Source organism: Coloeus monedula, assembly GCF_965178545.1.
Source record: "Coloeus monedula genome assembly, chromosome: 23".
In the NCBI taxonomy this organism is placed as follows: domain Eukaryota; kingdom Metazoa; phylum Chordata; class Aves; order Passeriformes; family Corvidae; genus Coloeus; species Coloeus monedula.
Window position 1 is genome coordinate 2,941,104 of NC_138803.1, and position 16,303 is coordinate 2,957,406.

General features: G+C 46.8%; 1 protein-coding gene across 7 annotated transcripts in view; it reads left to right on the forward strand.

The window, feature by feature from the left end:
- Nucleotides 1–15,924, forward strand: part of KCTD20 (potassium channel tetramerization domain containing 20) — a 30,073-nt gene extending 14,149 nt beyond the window's left edge. For 6 of the 7 annotated variants that reach the window (XM_082296359.1, XM_082296358.1, XM_082296356.1 and 3 more), the window contains 7 exons: nt 6,735–6,928; nt 7,582–7,861; nt 8,872–8,974; nt 9,488–9,608; nt 10,549–10,746; nt 11,202–11,312; nt 12,727–15,924. In XM_082296359.1, the coding sequence (XP_082152485.1) occupies nt 6,784–6,928; nt 7,582–7,861; nt 8,872–8,974; nt 9,488–9,608; nt 10,549–10,746; nt 11,202–11,312; nt 12,727–13,019 (1,251 nt within the window). In that variant the 5' untranslated portion in view covers nt 6,735–6,783 and the 3' untranslated portion in view covers nt 13,020–15,924. Of the gene's footprint in view, nt 1–6,471; nt 6,492–6,734; nt 6,929–7,581; nt 7,862–8,871; nt 8,975–9,487; nt 9,609–10,548; nt 10,747–11,201; nt 11,313–12,726 lie in introns of those variants that run through there. The other variant, XM_082296360.1, reaches the window with a different exon arrangement.
- The last annotated feature ends 379 nt before the right edge of the window (nt 15,925–16,303 follow it).

Below are 16,303 nucleotides of genomic sequence, written 5' to 3' on the forward strand. Positions count from 1 at the left end.
CTCTGCTTTTATGTTTAGAGAAACTTTTGGCATATTCTAAGAAGATATTTTAAGAGTTCATGCTGGTTTTGGCTGATAGAAAGTTAATTTTCTTCTGAGTAGCTCATGGGGGTGCCATGGTTTGGGTTTTTGCTGGGAAAAAAGGTTGATAACACAGGGGTGTTTCAGTTATTGCTGAGCAGGGCTCACACAGAGCCAAGGCCTTTTTTGCTGCCCACCCACCAGTGGGCTGTGGGTGCACAGGAGCTGGGGGGACATAGCCAGGCCAGCTGAGCCAGGAATGGATATTCCACCCCTATGGCATCATGCTCAGTGTTTAGAGCTGGGGGAAGAAGGAAGAAGGGGGGGATGTTGGGAGTGATGGTGTTTTTCTTCCAAAGTGATGGAGCCCTGTTTTCCTGGGCATGGCTGAACACCTTCCTGCCCATGAAAAGTGGGGAATAAATTCGTTTTTTGCTTTACTTGCATGCACAGCTTTTATAGAGTCATAGAATGCCAGACTGGCTTGGGTTTGAAGGAACCTTAAAATTCATTTTGTTCTACCCCCCTGCCATGGGTAGGGGCACCTTCCACTCTCCCAGGGTGCTCCAAGCCCCATCCAGCCTGGCCTTGGACACTTCCAGGGCTGGGGCAGCCACAGGTGCTCTGTGGGAAACCTGTGCCAGGGCACCCTCCCAGGGAAGAATTCCTTCCCAATATCCCATCTAACCCTGCCCTCTGGCAGTGGGAAGCCATTGCCCTTTGTCCTGTCACTCCAGTTCCTTATGAGCAGTCCCTCTCTGGCTGCCTTGGAGCCCCTTTAGATCCTGGAGGGTGTTGTGAGGTCTCTACACAACCTTCTCTTTTCCTTTACCTGTTAAAAGGATCTCAACCCATGAGTTACTCTTCCAGTTCTCTCCCATCCCACCAGGGAACAATGAGCACGTGGCTGTTTGAGGCTCAGTTGCCATCTGGGGTTAAACCAGGACAGAAATTAAAGCCAGACTTTAGCCATTGTGGAAAGACGTGCAGTTCCATTAGAAATCCATCTTGTTCTAAGTGTAGGACTGTGGAATTAGGTCAGGCACACCCTGCGTTCGCGTGTTTCCTGCTTGCTCATATTTCTGAGAATAATTGTACATGGGAATGTTTTTGTAGACTTAAAGGAGTGTTGTCACCTTAAAAATGAGTTGTTTGGAGTTTTATTTCAGTCCTGATGGTTAGGCTGTGGTTTAGGAAGAGGGGAGGATTGTTCACCAGCTGATTCACTCACTGCTGGTCCTTCCCCACCGTTTGCAAACCAAATGGTGAAGTAAAGCCACTCATTTCTACTATTTTTGCTCTCTTACACCTTCTCTCTTGGCATGCCAGATGACAGCGAGACCCTGTATAAGCTGTCAGACCTTTTAGCAAGGGCTTTACTCCTCAATGGATTTGGCAGCTAGGCTTTTCATTATTTTTCTTCAAAGTCTCTGTGAAGTTCTTCATACCTAAAATACTCTATAATGGCTCTTCAAAAAAACCTCCAAGGATAAGGAGTATATCTTTATAAAGATAATAAAATATTGTATTTATATAATACAATAAATAAAAAGTAGAGACATCAGCACATTTGTACTGATGCTTTTGTTTTCTTTTGCTTAATAAATGTGCTGTATCTAAATGGATTTTCCTTGCTGGCCATGTTGCAGTATTTGAGTTTCTTCTCGTGGCACACATTACCTTGTTTATGGTGGTTTGTGCAAGTGAAGCCATTTAGCTCTTCCAGTAGTGGGGTGAGAACTGTATGCATTGGGAAGTGGCTTTGGATGTGCCTCAGATTCCTTAGGGTGGGGAAGGATAACGTGCTGAAGATCATCCCAGCCTCTTTACATTCCAGAACACTTCCTACTTACAAATTGCAAAGAACAAGGATCAGCCTTTTTATCTCTGCAAAGCATTTGCAGCATGAATTGTTTGTGCCAAAGGTTCATTGCTAAATAAAAATGTTTCCACTTTGTGATTAAAAACAATTTAAATATGATTTCCATGTTTTTCCCTCAACAAAAGACAAGATTCTAGACAAGTTCAAGTAGAGATGATTTCACTGGGACCACCAGCACAGGGTCTGGAGAGCAGAGATGTTTGTGCAGTTGCACAGCTCATTCTTGACATTGTTGTGTTCCAGAGGAAGAAGGGGCCCCCATGCTCCAAGTACGGCAAAACCAGCGGCCAGAGCCAGATGGGAATTTTGATTTTTGATTCTGAGTCCCGTTAAAACAATTAAAATCCCAGCCTTTCTCTGGCTGGAGGAGCTCTTTCTCTGATCTTAAGTGCTGAACGTGACATGGGGCTTTTGCTGCTCCTCATTGCCCAGCTCCTACAATCCAGCTGTGAGGCTTCAGCTCCTCTGTGGACTTGTCCTTACCTGATCTTTCAGGATCTGAGCTCACAAACAAACCACAGAGAAGTGAGGAAAGACATCAGGCTGCCTGTTCATTCTGTGGTACCAGCCAATTTACGCTTCCCAAAGGGTGGGAACGTGCATGGAAGGAGCCCTCTAAGGACTCTGGTAACCAGGGACTATTTGTCCTGCTAGCACAGGGGAATTGCTGGTGCATGGCCAGGGAGGTGAGCAGTGAACGTGCTACAAGTCAGAGTAACACCTGAGTAGGCAGTGGGCCTGCTGCTCTGATCCTGAGGATTAGGTCTCCTCCTCTGTGTCCCTGTTTTCGCTCATAAAACACTTCCCTGCAGTGCTTCCCAGGGCTCTTAGGAGCAATGAGCAGTTAATATTTGTAAAAAGCTTTGAAGATGAATAGTGCTAATTATTATTTATAGGCATTCATTCTCACCACGGGTAGTTTGCCTTGATCCTGGGCATGAAAGGAAACCAGGACATTTGTAAGCTGGTCAGGCAGGAGTTTGGCCTTGAAGTCTTTATGTACTTGTTTCCCCACTGGGTTCTGGGTGTGTTTGCAATATATTTGTCACGTTAAATGACCAGTTTGGGGATTTATTTTACCAGCCAGATGTGCCAGAAGATCTTTTCTCATTTCCCTCAATTCTGCTGACACACGATGTGCAGGATTTTGGCAGGCCAAGAGGGGCCAGGAGACAGGGAAATGCCATCAGCCTGAGCAGGGTCAGATGATGGGCAGGAGTGGATGTTCCATTTCCAGGAAAGAGGAAAGTCAGATCTTATGCTTGGGGAGAGCCACCACATTGCAAAGAGCAGCTGGTTCTAGTGTGTTTTGCTGGTGCTCAACTTAGTGCAACAGAAAAGGAGGAGGGTGTAAAACAGCTGGGGTGTTTTTTCCCTACCAATCCTGCTTAGCAGATTAAGCAGCAAAACGGGGGAAATGATGAAGGAAAATTCATGTGTTGTAGTTCCTGCATAACTGGTGTGTGTTCTGTAAATAAGTTCTGAGCTGCTGTTGTTAAGGGCTCTGCTGAGGGGTGTGCAGGGTCTCTGCATTTAATTCAGAGTTTGAGGTGATGAACAAAGATTTCAACATTCGCCCAAACCAGTTTGCTTGTTGAGAAATTCAGTCTGTTGGTGTTCGTGCTATTCGACATCACTTAAATGGGGCTTGTAAAGCAGAGCTCTGGGGAAGTTATGGAGTCTAAATGTCCCTGGATAAAGCTGCTCTTTGCCTTCGTATACTCTGCTTATTGATCTGACTTCCTGCCTAAATTCTCCTCTCTGCTGAGTAATGCGTTAAATAATCAAGAGATTGTTCAGGCACCACAAGAGGAGGTTGTTGGCAGAGCTGCAGCAATTGAGCACTCCTGGAAGAAAAGAGGCCCAAGAAGTAAATTTTATGCTTGTCTTGTTTTCTTAATGGAGTTCTTGTCAGCTTGCAGAGCAGATTCTGTTCCCTGGTGAGCATGGTAGCATCAGTTTTATCAGGGATATTGTTTCAATACAGGAAAGTTAAGGTGGGGGGAAAGGAGTTCCTGAGCCACAACCCAGTGTGGTGTCTGCTCCTCTGAGCAACCTGGGCTAGTGACAGGTGTCCCTTGAGATGCTTTAAGGTCCCTCCAACCCAAAGCATTCTGGGGTTCCTCCTGACAGCTGGCAAGTCTTGAGAATGACTCCCCTTGAGGGCTTTCCCTTAGGGTTAGGGTTATGATTATGTGTCTGCTCGACAAGGGTATTCTTTTCCCCATCTCAAAATATTTCTCCCTAAGTAAATCAAACTGCATTTTAAAAAACAGGTTTTGGCTTTCAGTGCAGTTACCAAATTGTAAAGCATTTTGGTTCAGATCACAGATTGCAGAATGTTCTGAGTTGAAAGGGACCCACAAAGATCATTAAGTCCAGCTCTTCAGAGGATGGTCCCTACAGGGACTGAATGCACAACCTTGGTGTTACCAGCGTCATGCTCCAGCCAATTGACCTAATCTCAGGGTGAAAATATACAGTGTAATAATTCCATGAATGTGTTTGAAATCACAGTATCAGTTCTATGAATACTTTAATATTTGCAGTCTTGAGAAATTCCATTTCCTCACAATATCAGTGCTATGAAACAGGGGAATAGTTGACTTTTATGTTCCATTGGACATTGTCGATTCTGGAATTGATTTAAAGGCTCTTGGGGGGGCGGGGTGGGCTTCGGGCTTCTTTTCCCCTCCAGGGTGTTTTAGAATATGTAGGTTTTCATATTTAGGTTTACCTCCACACCCCTTTGTCCCACTGCCCAGCACTGCTGGACTTTCTGCCACGCCTTTGCTGCTCTGACATGGGAGAAGAGAGCAGAGGATTGCTCAGATTGTTCACACGGAGTTTGTGTTACCTTTGCTCAGGTAAAAGATTTCTTCATGTGTGACCAGGTCCATCCCACTTAAGATGTTCTTCTTAAGGTTCTTCCCCCAGAGGGTGCTGGGGCACTGAATAGGCTCCTCAGGGAATGGGCATGGCCCCAAGGCTGCCAGAGCTCCAGGGACAGGGTGGGATGGTTGGGCTGTCTGTGCAGGGCCAGGAGCTGGACTTGATGATCCCTGTGGGTCCCTTCCAGCTCAGGGTATTTCGTGATTCTCCCTGGAGGATGCTTGGTCACACAGTTTAGTTGTAGGTGGTCCTGTGAGCAGCTGGGAGGCCGACTCTCGTACTGATGTTCTCCTCCAACTCCAGGTATTCTGTGATAGTGCAGGGCAGCATTCACAGGGACTGCTGGGTTTCTGGTGGCACTGCTGAGGGGTTTCTCCAGGCAGCCAGGACAGGAAAGCAGCCTGGAAGGTGTGGGGAGAGTGAGTTTTTACCACACTGGGTATTTTGGTAAGAGCAGAGGAGAAGGCAATGCTCCGGGTGCTGTTCAGATTGCTGGGACTGAGATGACCCTTGGGGGCTCCCTGTGTCACTGGTCCTGCCAGCCAGAGCCTTTAAAAAAATAAATGGTTTTGTTGTTGCCAAAAATCTTCCTTTGGATGACCATCACTTGATGTGTAAGCAGCAGATTTTCTAAAAATATACAGATATAATAACGTTGGCAACTTCAAATTGGGTTTACGGAACAAAAGGAATGAGCTGTTTTTCCTTTTTTAAATTCTCATTAAGAGTAAAATGCTTAATTCAGACCACCAGTAACAATGGGCTTGAAACCCACCACTGAACTGCTCATTAAGGCCTTGACCCTCAGCAGGTGCTGGCCAGAAACTCAGCAACTCTGACTTGGCATTTTGCTATTTTATTGGTGCTGTGTTCTATCTGCTTTGTCTTTGCTGTGGCAGTGTTCTGCCAGGCGTCAGAGATGGCACCCACAGGCCCTGCAGTCTTCATTCATCCAAGGGAAAGACACAGGACAATTGTTCTGTGGGGGGAAATTGGAAAAAATCATTAATGAGGAAATTGGTGTTTTATGTTTGAGAGAGTGAAAGGAAAACACTTGACGGAAGGAAATCGCTTTCTTGATGTCAAGAAAGGAGAGCTGGTTCTTATCCAGGACAAGACAAATGCCAGAGAGAGTGAGGGAAAGAGACGGAAAAGAGATCTGATCTCTTAGGAGATACAGAGGAGTGAAGTGGGTCTTAAAGATAGAAACAAGGAGGAAGAATTTCACTTGAAAAAAATGGGAGCTGTGTCTCTGCGTATGCTGGAAGAGCATTCCAGATTTGAGTGGCATTGGTTAAAGCATCGTGTGTGGGGCTGCTCCAGCCACGGCCATTCTGCACCGTACGAGTGTTTGTTGTGGGACTGTCCTGGGTTAAATAGTGGGGGGAGCACTGTGTGATGGCACAGGATAAATCAAGAAGAAAGAACCAAAACCACGCAATGACTGGGAGCAAGGAACCTCCTGGTCAAACCTCAGTGGTTAAGAGGCAGTGCCTGAGCTGTTAACTGGGAAAATGTTACATTTCAGGCTGTAACCATGTTATAGAGTTCATTTGGCCAGGTCTGGGAGTCAAGAATAGAAACATTTCTAAAGGGCTCTTAGAGGTCTGGAGGAGTTGCCTGGAAGGTATTTGCAGGAACATACGTGCGATCTAAAGACATCAGTGACTTTAGACTCAGCTTTAAAAAAGTGAAGGTCTGTAGATTAAATAGATTAAATAGATTTAATAGACCCCTGATTACTTTAAAAGCTTTTTTCCTCTCTTCCTAGGTGAGGGTAGGGGCGTAGCTAGCACCATAAGCCTCTGAAACACAGTTAAACACCTGAAGAAATGCTTTTTGAGCCTGAGGTACCTTGCTTGTGGTACCAGATACAGGGATTTGAACTTCATTGCTTGGGAGTTTCTTCCAAAACTAACAACCTGGATTCTCTCTCCAGCTCTTCTCTTAGGAAACGCCACCAACTCCTCACAGCACGGAGGCCCAGCATGAATGGGAACTGTGCTGGGGGCACAGACTGGTTGAGAAATCTGGAGTCCAGTTGTCCTGTGGAAAACAGAACTGTAGCAGCCCATGAGTCAGAAGAAAGTTCTGTGTTAGGAGGTCACAGCCCTGCAGTTCCCAGGACTGAGGGTAAGGATAAGGTCCTCAACCTTGTAGCCTTTAAGGGAGATTATTTTTTGGGCTTTGAGGGGTGTTCTGTTTCGGAAAATGTTCCAGTATCACAAGGCAGTTTGCACTGGGGAGTATGTGCCTTGCCTGTGCCAGGCTGCCCTAAAGGACACAAGTTCACAGCAGAGTTCATCATCTTTGGAACCCATCCCATGGGAATGCCCTGGCTGGCCTGAGGCTGTCCCTGAACAGATTCACTGGAGGCACCTGGGCAGTCCTGTGTGCCCACCACAGACTGGCACTGGGCACTGCTGCCTTACACCACTGTGGTGAGGTGTGTGCTGCTGCTCAGCTTCCTGTGGGGGTCCTGCCAGCAGTCTGGGTCTGTGTTTCTGGCCTTGCTTAATTGCTGTGCTCCTGCTCTTTGCACCTGAATCCATCTTGCTTTAACAAGGAACATTAAGCATCATGGCTCACCAAAACAGCCAGCTGCTGGTTCAATTCAGTAACAGCCCAGTTTGATGTCATATAACATTACCCTGACAGTTATGGCTGTTGGCATCCTTAATTATTGCATGACTCAGTTTTCTCATTTCAGTAGGAAGTGTTACTATGAAATGATATTTTTCAGTAAATCCTCTCTTCCCCTTGCAATGTTTGTTTGTGTCCCTCAGGTTTGGATTCTGAATGCCGCCACAACACTTGCCCAGTAAGTCCCCAGATCAGTAGCATGCTGTCTGCTCCTGAAGAACCTCACAGCTGCCATATCCCAGATGGAAATAAGAGACAGCTGGAATATTATAATACCCAGGAACGCCATGGATGCTGTGCATTGTCTTCAAGCAGCACTTCTCAGACAGTAGCTCCAGAGAAAGTGACCCTGGTGGTGGATGGCACCCGCTTTGCAGTGAATCCCCAGATCTTCACTGCTCACCCTGACACCATGCTGGGAAGGTGGGTCACTGCCGGTACTTTCAAGGTACCTCAAGACAGTCTAAAATTCTTCAAAATGGAATAAACATTCCACACGGTGACCTCAGTAAGAATTTGGCTGTGAGTGAGGCCCAGAAGACCTGAGCAGATGGAGAGGTGGTAGTTCTCTAGATAAGTCTCCCTTTGGTCCACTTCAATTAAAAAATGCACACTTTTAGCCAAACATGGTCTCCTTTTGCCTTCTCCCCAAGTGTTTGCCTGGTCTGTCAGCAGTACATCTGTCCTCAGCTGATAACCTTCCTCCTGAATGGGGAATATGATAATGCTCCATCCCCTCCTGCTGCCACCCCTTGATACTCTCTGTAAAGAGAAGTTACTCAGCTCCTGCTGAGAGGTTGGAGCCTGTTGCTGCACCAAGAAATCCTTGTGTGCTGTATTGCCGGCACTTTCCCCCCTCCGTGACCAAAGGGTTCTGTCGGGTCACTGACCCTTGCATGGGTTATTGTGTAAAACAAGGCATCAAAAGCCATGTGGAGTTATTTGGTGTAGGTCAGAGCAAGGGCTTTATTGTCAGGGGGTTTTCTGCCCCAGGACTGAATGATCTGTTCCTTTGGCTTGTTCCTTAGAGTGCAGTAGCCATAGCAACAGAGGCCAGCCCTCCTCTTGTCCTTATTTACTATGGAAGAGATTGGAGTGGAGGTTTAAGTTACTGTATCTCTGTGGGACTGCTGGGCTTCACCACAGAATCATGGAATGGCCTCAGTTGGAAGGGACCTTAAAGCTCAGTTCATTCCACCCCCTGCCATGGGCAGGGACACCTTCCCCTCTCCCAGGTTGCTCCAAGCCCCGTCCAACCTGGCGTTGGACACTCCCAGGAATCCAGGGGCAGCCACAGCTTCTCTGGGCAGCCTCTGCCAGGGCCTGCCCACCCTCACAGGGAAGAATTTTTTTAACCCCAGAGCACCTGTTTGTCTCTGAAATAAATACATTTCGATGGTCTTGTGCACTTACATAGTTCTTTACCTCTCCAGAATGTTTGGACCAGGCAGGGAATACAATTTCACCAGGCCAAACGAGAAGGGCGAGTACGAGATCGCGGAAGGGATCAGCTCAGCCGTGTTCCGCACCGTGCTGGTAAGGGCGGCTCTGCAGATGGGGAGAAAAGGAGGAAACGATCTGTTTGTCACATGTGCTCAGCTGAGACATCTCCAGGCAGCTGCACTCCCTGGGACATTCTGTTTTTACATTTTGCATTGTGATTCCTAAAGAAAAAATACTGTAGGCTTTCGTATAAGTCCACATTTCAGATATTTGCTGATGTTGCTTTTTACCTTTTCTATGTCCTGCTGTTGTAATTCCTGAGCTGTATCCTGACCCTGTGGTTGCATATAAATGCATATTGCATATGAGATGTTATGAAACCATGTGCCATGGAAAAGTTTTAACTGGAGCTCATCATTTATCAGACCCTAGAGGATCTGCAAAGAGACGTAGATTCTCAGACAAGCAGGGCTGGTTTACTGTTCACAGAGCTATAAATAGCTTCAGTATCTCTCCATTTATAAACAAAACAAAGAACTAATTAAGAATTATCATAGTCCAAGATGTCTTAATTTTTCTCTCCGAAATCTGTCCCTTTATTCACAGGATTATTACAAAACTGGAATCATTAATTGCCCTGATGGGATTTCCATCCCAGACCTTCGAGACACGTGTGATTACCTCTGCATAAACTTTGATTTCAACACAATCAAATGTCAAGATTTAAGTAAGTATGGAGAGAAATCAGCTCTTAGGAGGTCATCTGCAGGGCACTGAGCACTCTGATCCTGATTCAGTGCAGTTCTTCATCTTGTGCTTTAGTTTAAGCATGAACATGTGGATTTCACTGGGGCTCAAGCTGCATTTAAAAAACTTCCTTTTGGCTGCTTCAATCCTAAGTGAAGTGACTGAATCCTTCAGAACACAGGCACCTTGATCCAAAAGCAAATTATAAACATTTTAGCCTCTTTTTGTAACGGAGGCTGAGCAGAGCTTGCCGTTACTGCCAACAAAATGAAGGCTAAAAGCAGGATTATAACCCCTATCCAAAATGTACCGGAGAGTCATGAATAATTTAAGATAAAGGTTGATGGGCAGAGCAGGAACCAAGGATACCCAATCTGGAAAGTAGTTGAATTTCTGGTCATGAAGGGATTGATTGGGAGTAGCTTTTTGGTGGGCATGCTGGCAAAAAAAAGTACTTTTAACACCAGCAGGTCTGTGAAAGGCACTTTACCAAAATGGGGTGTGTGGTATCATAACACAGGCTGTGGGTGGAATTTCCTGCCCTTTTCTCTGGTGAGTGATCACAGAGAAGGCAGCAAAATATACTTTCAAGGGCAGAGGTTGTTGCTGGAAATTCAAGTTAAGTATCATAATGAATTAATTATTCAGTCTGTTACTGCTTCACTGCATTGATTGGAGCTTGGTGGGTTTTTAATGGGAATGGAATGGTTCTGCAGTGCAATTTGCATCCCATTTGAAATGCAGTCTGCACTTCTGATTTTGCCAGTTCTGGATCTGGAGGCTGTCGATGTGTCTGAACATATGTTGAGCATTTTGTCTGAAGAAGGATTCTGGCTGTGCTCTTGGATGGATCTGGGAAGTGCAGAGCTGAGACATATTTTCATAGTGTAGCAAAGCTCCTGTGATCTGTGTCTCCTCAGGTGCTCTGTTACACGAGCTCTCCAATGATGGGGCTCACAAGCAGTTCGACAGCTACCTGGAGGAGCTGATCCTGCCCATCATGGTGGACAGCGCGAGGAAGGGGGAGCGGGAGTGTCACATCGTCGTGCTGACGGATGAAGACACCGTGGACTGGGATGAGGATCATCCACCTCCCATGGGAGAGGAGTATTCACAAAGTAAGGGCTCTGCACTGTGTTCCACACACACCCAGCCATAAGGAAAGGACACATTCCCAAACTGGCTTCCTCCAGGAGGAGATGCTGGCACATGGAGCCCTGATTTGTGTGCTGTGTATGAGCTGGTGCTGCTGGAGGCAGGATGCCTGGCTAGTTAGAACTGATCCCAGCACTCACTGCACTTTTCCTTCTGTTTCTGCCTCCCCCTCAGCCTTTTCCTGGCTCCTTAGTGAGGGAATACTCTTTGCTTTACACTCCCATCACCACCCAGTCTATCGAGACTGTGATGTGCATCTCTGCCCTCCCACAAGGAAGTACAATTAATCCCAATGAGGAGAGCAGACACCTGAAGTAATTCTTGGAAACCACATCTGGCTTTTGGCACAGCAGGGCACGTCAGAATTAGGGAGAAGGTTCCTCGTCGTAGATTCTAATAATCCTTTTTATTTCTCAAGTCCTTTACAGTTCCAAGCTGTACAGATTCTTCAAGTACATCGAGAACCGGGACGTGGCAAAAGCTGTGTTAAAGGAACGGGGCCTGAAGAACATTCGCATTGGCATCGAAGGTAAATTGCTGCTTCAGCAGGGGAAATGCAGAACCAGGTGACTCCACAGTCAGTAAAGGCTGGTTTCCTCTGGACTCCAGGCATTTCCTTGTTTACTCTGTGTTTTACATTTATCTTTATGAAACCAGTTAAAACTCAGCATGTTCTTCTTTTACCTCTACTGTGTTCCACTGAAATTGGCCAGGAGGCTTAAAAGTTAAAGGAAAGTAAAAAGTACATAGCATGTACCGGAAAGACTCATCTCCTTAGGAATAAGTAAACAGGAAACAGGAGTCAAATGTTTCCACCTACTGATCCAAACATTCCCTTAGGGACCTTACAGAATGCTGGCCTTATCCTGGGAGACTTTATTATTTTTATAGTAGCTGTGTTTGCTCACAGAATGGCTGGTGCTGTGCAGCACCTGTAGACTGACTACACACAGTGCTGCACCCTCTTGTCAGAAAACCATGGAATTATTTAGGTTGGAAAAATCCTCTGAGGTCATTGAGTCTAACCATTAACCCAGCACTGCTAAGCCACATCCACACGTCTTCTAAATCCCTCCAGGGATGGTGACTCCACCACTGCCCTGGACAGCCTGTGAAGGTGAAGAAATTTTCCCTAATATCCAGTCTAAACCCCCCCAGCACAGCTTGAGGCTGTTTCCTCTTGTCCCTTCCCTTGTTCCCTGCGAGCAGAGCCGGACCCCCCCGGCTGCCCCCTCCTGTCAGGGACTTGTGCAGAGCCACAAGGTCCCCCCTGAGCCTCCTTTGCTCCAGGCTGAGCCCCTTTTCCAGCTCCCTCAGCTGCTCCTGGTGCTCCAGACCCTTCCCCAGTTCCGTTCCCTTCCCTGGACATGCTCCAGCCCCTCCATGTCTCTCTTGTCATGAGGGGCCCAAAATTGAACACAGCACTCAAGGTGCCTCAGCAGTGCCCAGCACAGGGGGACAGTCACTGCCCTGGGCCTGCTGGACACACCATGGCTGGTACAGCCCAGGTGCCCTTGGCTTTGTTGCCCACCTGGGCATATCTCGGCTCATGTTCAGCCTTGACTCCTCTCATTTTCTCCCCACATAACCTCACAACATCCTCATAGTCTCCTGATTTGTCTGCTCCCTTTTCCTTCTCCTCCTCACTGGCTCACCTTCTGGCACATAGGGATGACCTGCTCCTGGAGCTTTACGTTTTCTTTGTTGAAGGATGTCCAGCATTCCAGGACTCCTTTGTAGGGGGAAAGAGAGCAGTCTTTTGCAAGCCAGTAATGCTAAATGTGGAATCTGAGCATTTGTCTGGAATCTGAGCATTTGTCTACTGAGTTGTGTGTGTCTCACCCTGACCCCACAGTCGTTCCTCCCTGAATGTTCTGGAATCCTATTGGCACTTTGTGAGTCAGAGAGGTGCAGTGGAGCTGACTGGCTGTCTGTGTTTCCAGGGTATCCCACCTGCAAAGAGAAGGTGAAGAGGAGGCCCGGCGGACGCTCCGAGGTGATCTACAACTACGTGCAGCGGCCGTTCATCCAAATGTCCTGGGAGAAGGAGGAGGGCAAGAGCCGCCACGTTGATTTCCAGTGTGTTCGGAGCAAATCCCTGACAAACCTGGTCACGGTGGGGGATGATGTTTCAGAGGACCACGAGGTTATAATGCATCACCCCCCACAAGTGGATGAACTGGACAGGCTGAATGCCCCCTTCTCCCAAATGGTTGTTAATGATCTACCGGATTAGTGTGGCTCAGGGTGGAGAATCCTGCTGGATGTGGGAACCTCTTGCCGTAGTTTCATCCCAGGTGATGGGACACAGACTCCTGCAAGGTGCTTTATCCTCGTTCATGCTCTTACTACGTTGTCGTATTTCAAGCATGTTAATAAAGAGCCACACTCCGTAGTATTAATTGTGCAATCAAAAGCAACGTCTCCTCAGACAAAAAGAAATGATCTGTTGTTTCTACTACAAAGGCTTGTGGATTGTGGGTGCTCAATATTTTATCTAAACTTCTGAGAGAAGAGCACAAGTGTGTAGAAACGTCTTGTTTGACATGAGAGAGGAAATCCTGGGCCTGTCAAGACAAAGCTTTCCTTTACCATTAGGCACAACTTCGTTTTTGTGAGGATCACAAAACATCAAAGCAGGACAGTTGATATTGTTGTCAACCAGCAGAAATGTAGCACAGCGTGACAGCAAAACTCTGAGCGTGGAGGAATCTGTTTGCACTGCCACCTGGCTTTGGATCCAGCGTGGTGTACTGCTGCCCCAGGGAAGCAGGAAGCAGTTCCATAGGAAGCGTATGCCTGTTCACAGGAATCCCCCATCTATACTTCTCCATGAGATGGAATCACTGTTTTTAGGGATGTTTTCTGTTAAGTTCAGTAAAATGAGTAGATCATGCTGAAGGAAAACCCAAAAGAGACTGTAGCTGATATTTTACCAACAAAGTAAATCTGTTAATAGCCAAATAGATGTAAGAAGCTTTCTGGAAGTGACTGTGCATGCTGAAGACTTTGAGTTGTCTTCTCCATCCCCCTGCTAAGACAAATAAAGCCAATGGAGTAGCTCCCAGTTTACTACCTGAGTAAAATCCTTGGTCTCGTCAACCTTAGTCAGTCAGAATTGCTGTAGACTCTCCAAGGAGCTGCTGCTGCAGCTTTAAACAGCCAGCTACTTTCTTCCCAATTTGGAATTGACTGGACCATTTTGCTGTCAGGCAGGTAAGAAATACCAATAGTAAACCAGCCCTCAGTAGGGAAAATGCACATACCTGGGAACAACTCTCCTTTGCTCCTCTGAGTGTGTTATCCTGACCTAGGTAAGGCTCTGGGAATTTGGGTTCAGGGCCAACAAAGCTGTGACTGTGAGAACAGGCACCCTCCAGGCTGGTTTAGCTCGGGTAGATTGGAGCCTCCCTGGTCCTGCTCCTGCAGCACTGAGTTCCCTGTAGGAGTTAGAAGTAGGAATTCCCTGTAGGAACTGTCTTAATCCCTGATGAGCACACACTGAGCTCAGCACTGCCAGCCAAGCTGAGGGCACCCAGAACAGGGCTGCCTCACAAAGCCATCCCTTCTGATGGCTGTGTAAAGGCTCTGTGCATGCAAATCAGAGTTTTTAAACTTGCTGCTGGTGCAAAGAAAAGCTGAAACCATTCAAGAAGAAAGAGAGGGACAGCTCCTCACAGAGCTGGTTCAGGTCAGTGCTGCTCTGGCAGTGGTGTTGAAACCTGGATCGCTTGGGTGTTGAGTTACCTGATCAGACTTGGCAAAATTGAGGTGTAGGTATCAGTCTGGCCCTAGGAAGTTTAATCCTTTTTTTGGCGGGGCTGCAACATCAAGCAAATTTGTATTGTTTTCCTGACTGCCAAGTGCATGGTGGGTTGAGCGGTGAAGTTTGCTGCTGGTTGCTGCTAAGGTGTTTGTGGTTTTCAGTGCAAATAACAAGATCAAGCAGAAAATTTTAGTTGCAAGTAACAAATCTCTGCTAAGGCACATTTTAGTTTCCATTAGTAAGGATACAGGTTCCATTCTCTCCGTGTTTCCGTTCTTAGCTTCTTTCCCAAGTGCAGCAAATTGATTTCTCCTAAAAAGAAGTGCCTATGGGAAGATTTCGGGACCTCCTAAGAGTCCCAGGGGTTCAGATGCCCAAATTCCACTTGACTACTTTTGAAAACCCCTCTCTGTGTGTCACTGGGTCAGTAGAGAGAAGTGTCCTTTGGTGCCTGCACAGAGCTGGGGTGATGTGCAGACACTCCGTTATTGCTCCAGATGAATTGCTGTTGTGTAGTAGAGAAAGGAAGACACATGGACCATGAACCTCCACCAGGGGCCAGACCAACCCCATTCCTTGCCCTGGTGATGAGCTGTTCCCCCAGGACAAATGGAAGCACTGGTGAGCCCAGCAGTGGTGGAACTTGTCCCTAGACCCTGAGTGCCCAGCAGTGATGGCCCCCAGGCCCTGTGATTATGTTTTTCAGTGTGTATTTATTTTCCCAGCACTCAGATTTAATTGAGTGTTGGTATTGCCCAGCTGAGCTGGAATTGGAGGTTTCCACACATTCTGCTCTAAGAACTGAAGTGTTGGTGGTGTTCAGAGCTCCTCCTCAGGACTGTGTCAAGACATCAGGTGCTGAGAGTTGCACCTCGATGGCACCTTTTGGGATCTGACAGCTAAGGTACCATGTCCAGCCAAACTAAATCCCAGTGGGTGTGTCCCTGAGCCCAGGCTCAGCTCGGCCTCTGGAAGAATTCAGACAGTTTGTTAAACTGCACCAGGCCCTCTCGGGAGTTACAGACTGTCAATGCCTGTAGGAGCTTGTGGTTCCCTGTGCAACCAACTGGACCTTCAGCATGGGATGGAGAGACCCAGCTCCCATGATTTCCATGCAGTTTTTACCACTCACCCCCTGAGTTTATTGGCTTTCCCAAGTAATTATTCATTTTGGATTTTAAATTTTGTTAGTAGAGTGAGTTCCATTGGAACATTGAATCAAATTTTAAGTGTGTTTGCTTTTCCTCCTCTCATGCTCACCTACTTCAAGTACAAGGTCAACTTCTGTCTTACTCTAGATGTACTGAAGTGCTCCCTGTGCTGTGTATGAACCCCAGATGTATGGTCTCTTTTCTGTATTAAAGTATAAATTATATGTGACTTGTTTGGCCCCTTTAAAAATTGTTTTAAATGTGGAGTAGAAGAAGTCAGGGCACAGAGAGCTATGAGGCTTCATCTCCTTGCTTCATAAAGTGGGTTGTGATTCCAAAGTCTTAGGAGTAGTTTGGCATCAGCCAGAGCCTGGTTTGGCAGGGAAGTGTTCCCACCATTTGTGCTGAGAAGACCTCAAGGTTCACTTCATCCCTACACCTGACTGCAGTGATGTTCTCAAGAAAGCACAAACACTCCTTGACCCACAAACTGCAGCATCTCTAACAAGCCCCAGTCTTTTTGGTCAGTGCTATGAAAAGTGCTCTCCACTTCTATCTACTTGTCTTCAGAAAGCAGCTTTGGAACAGGTCTTCAGCCTTGGA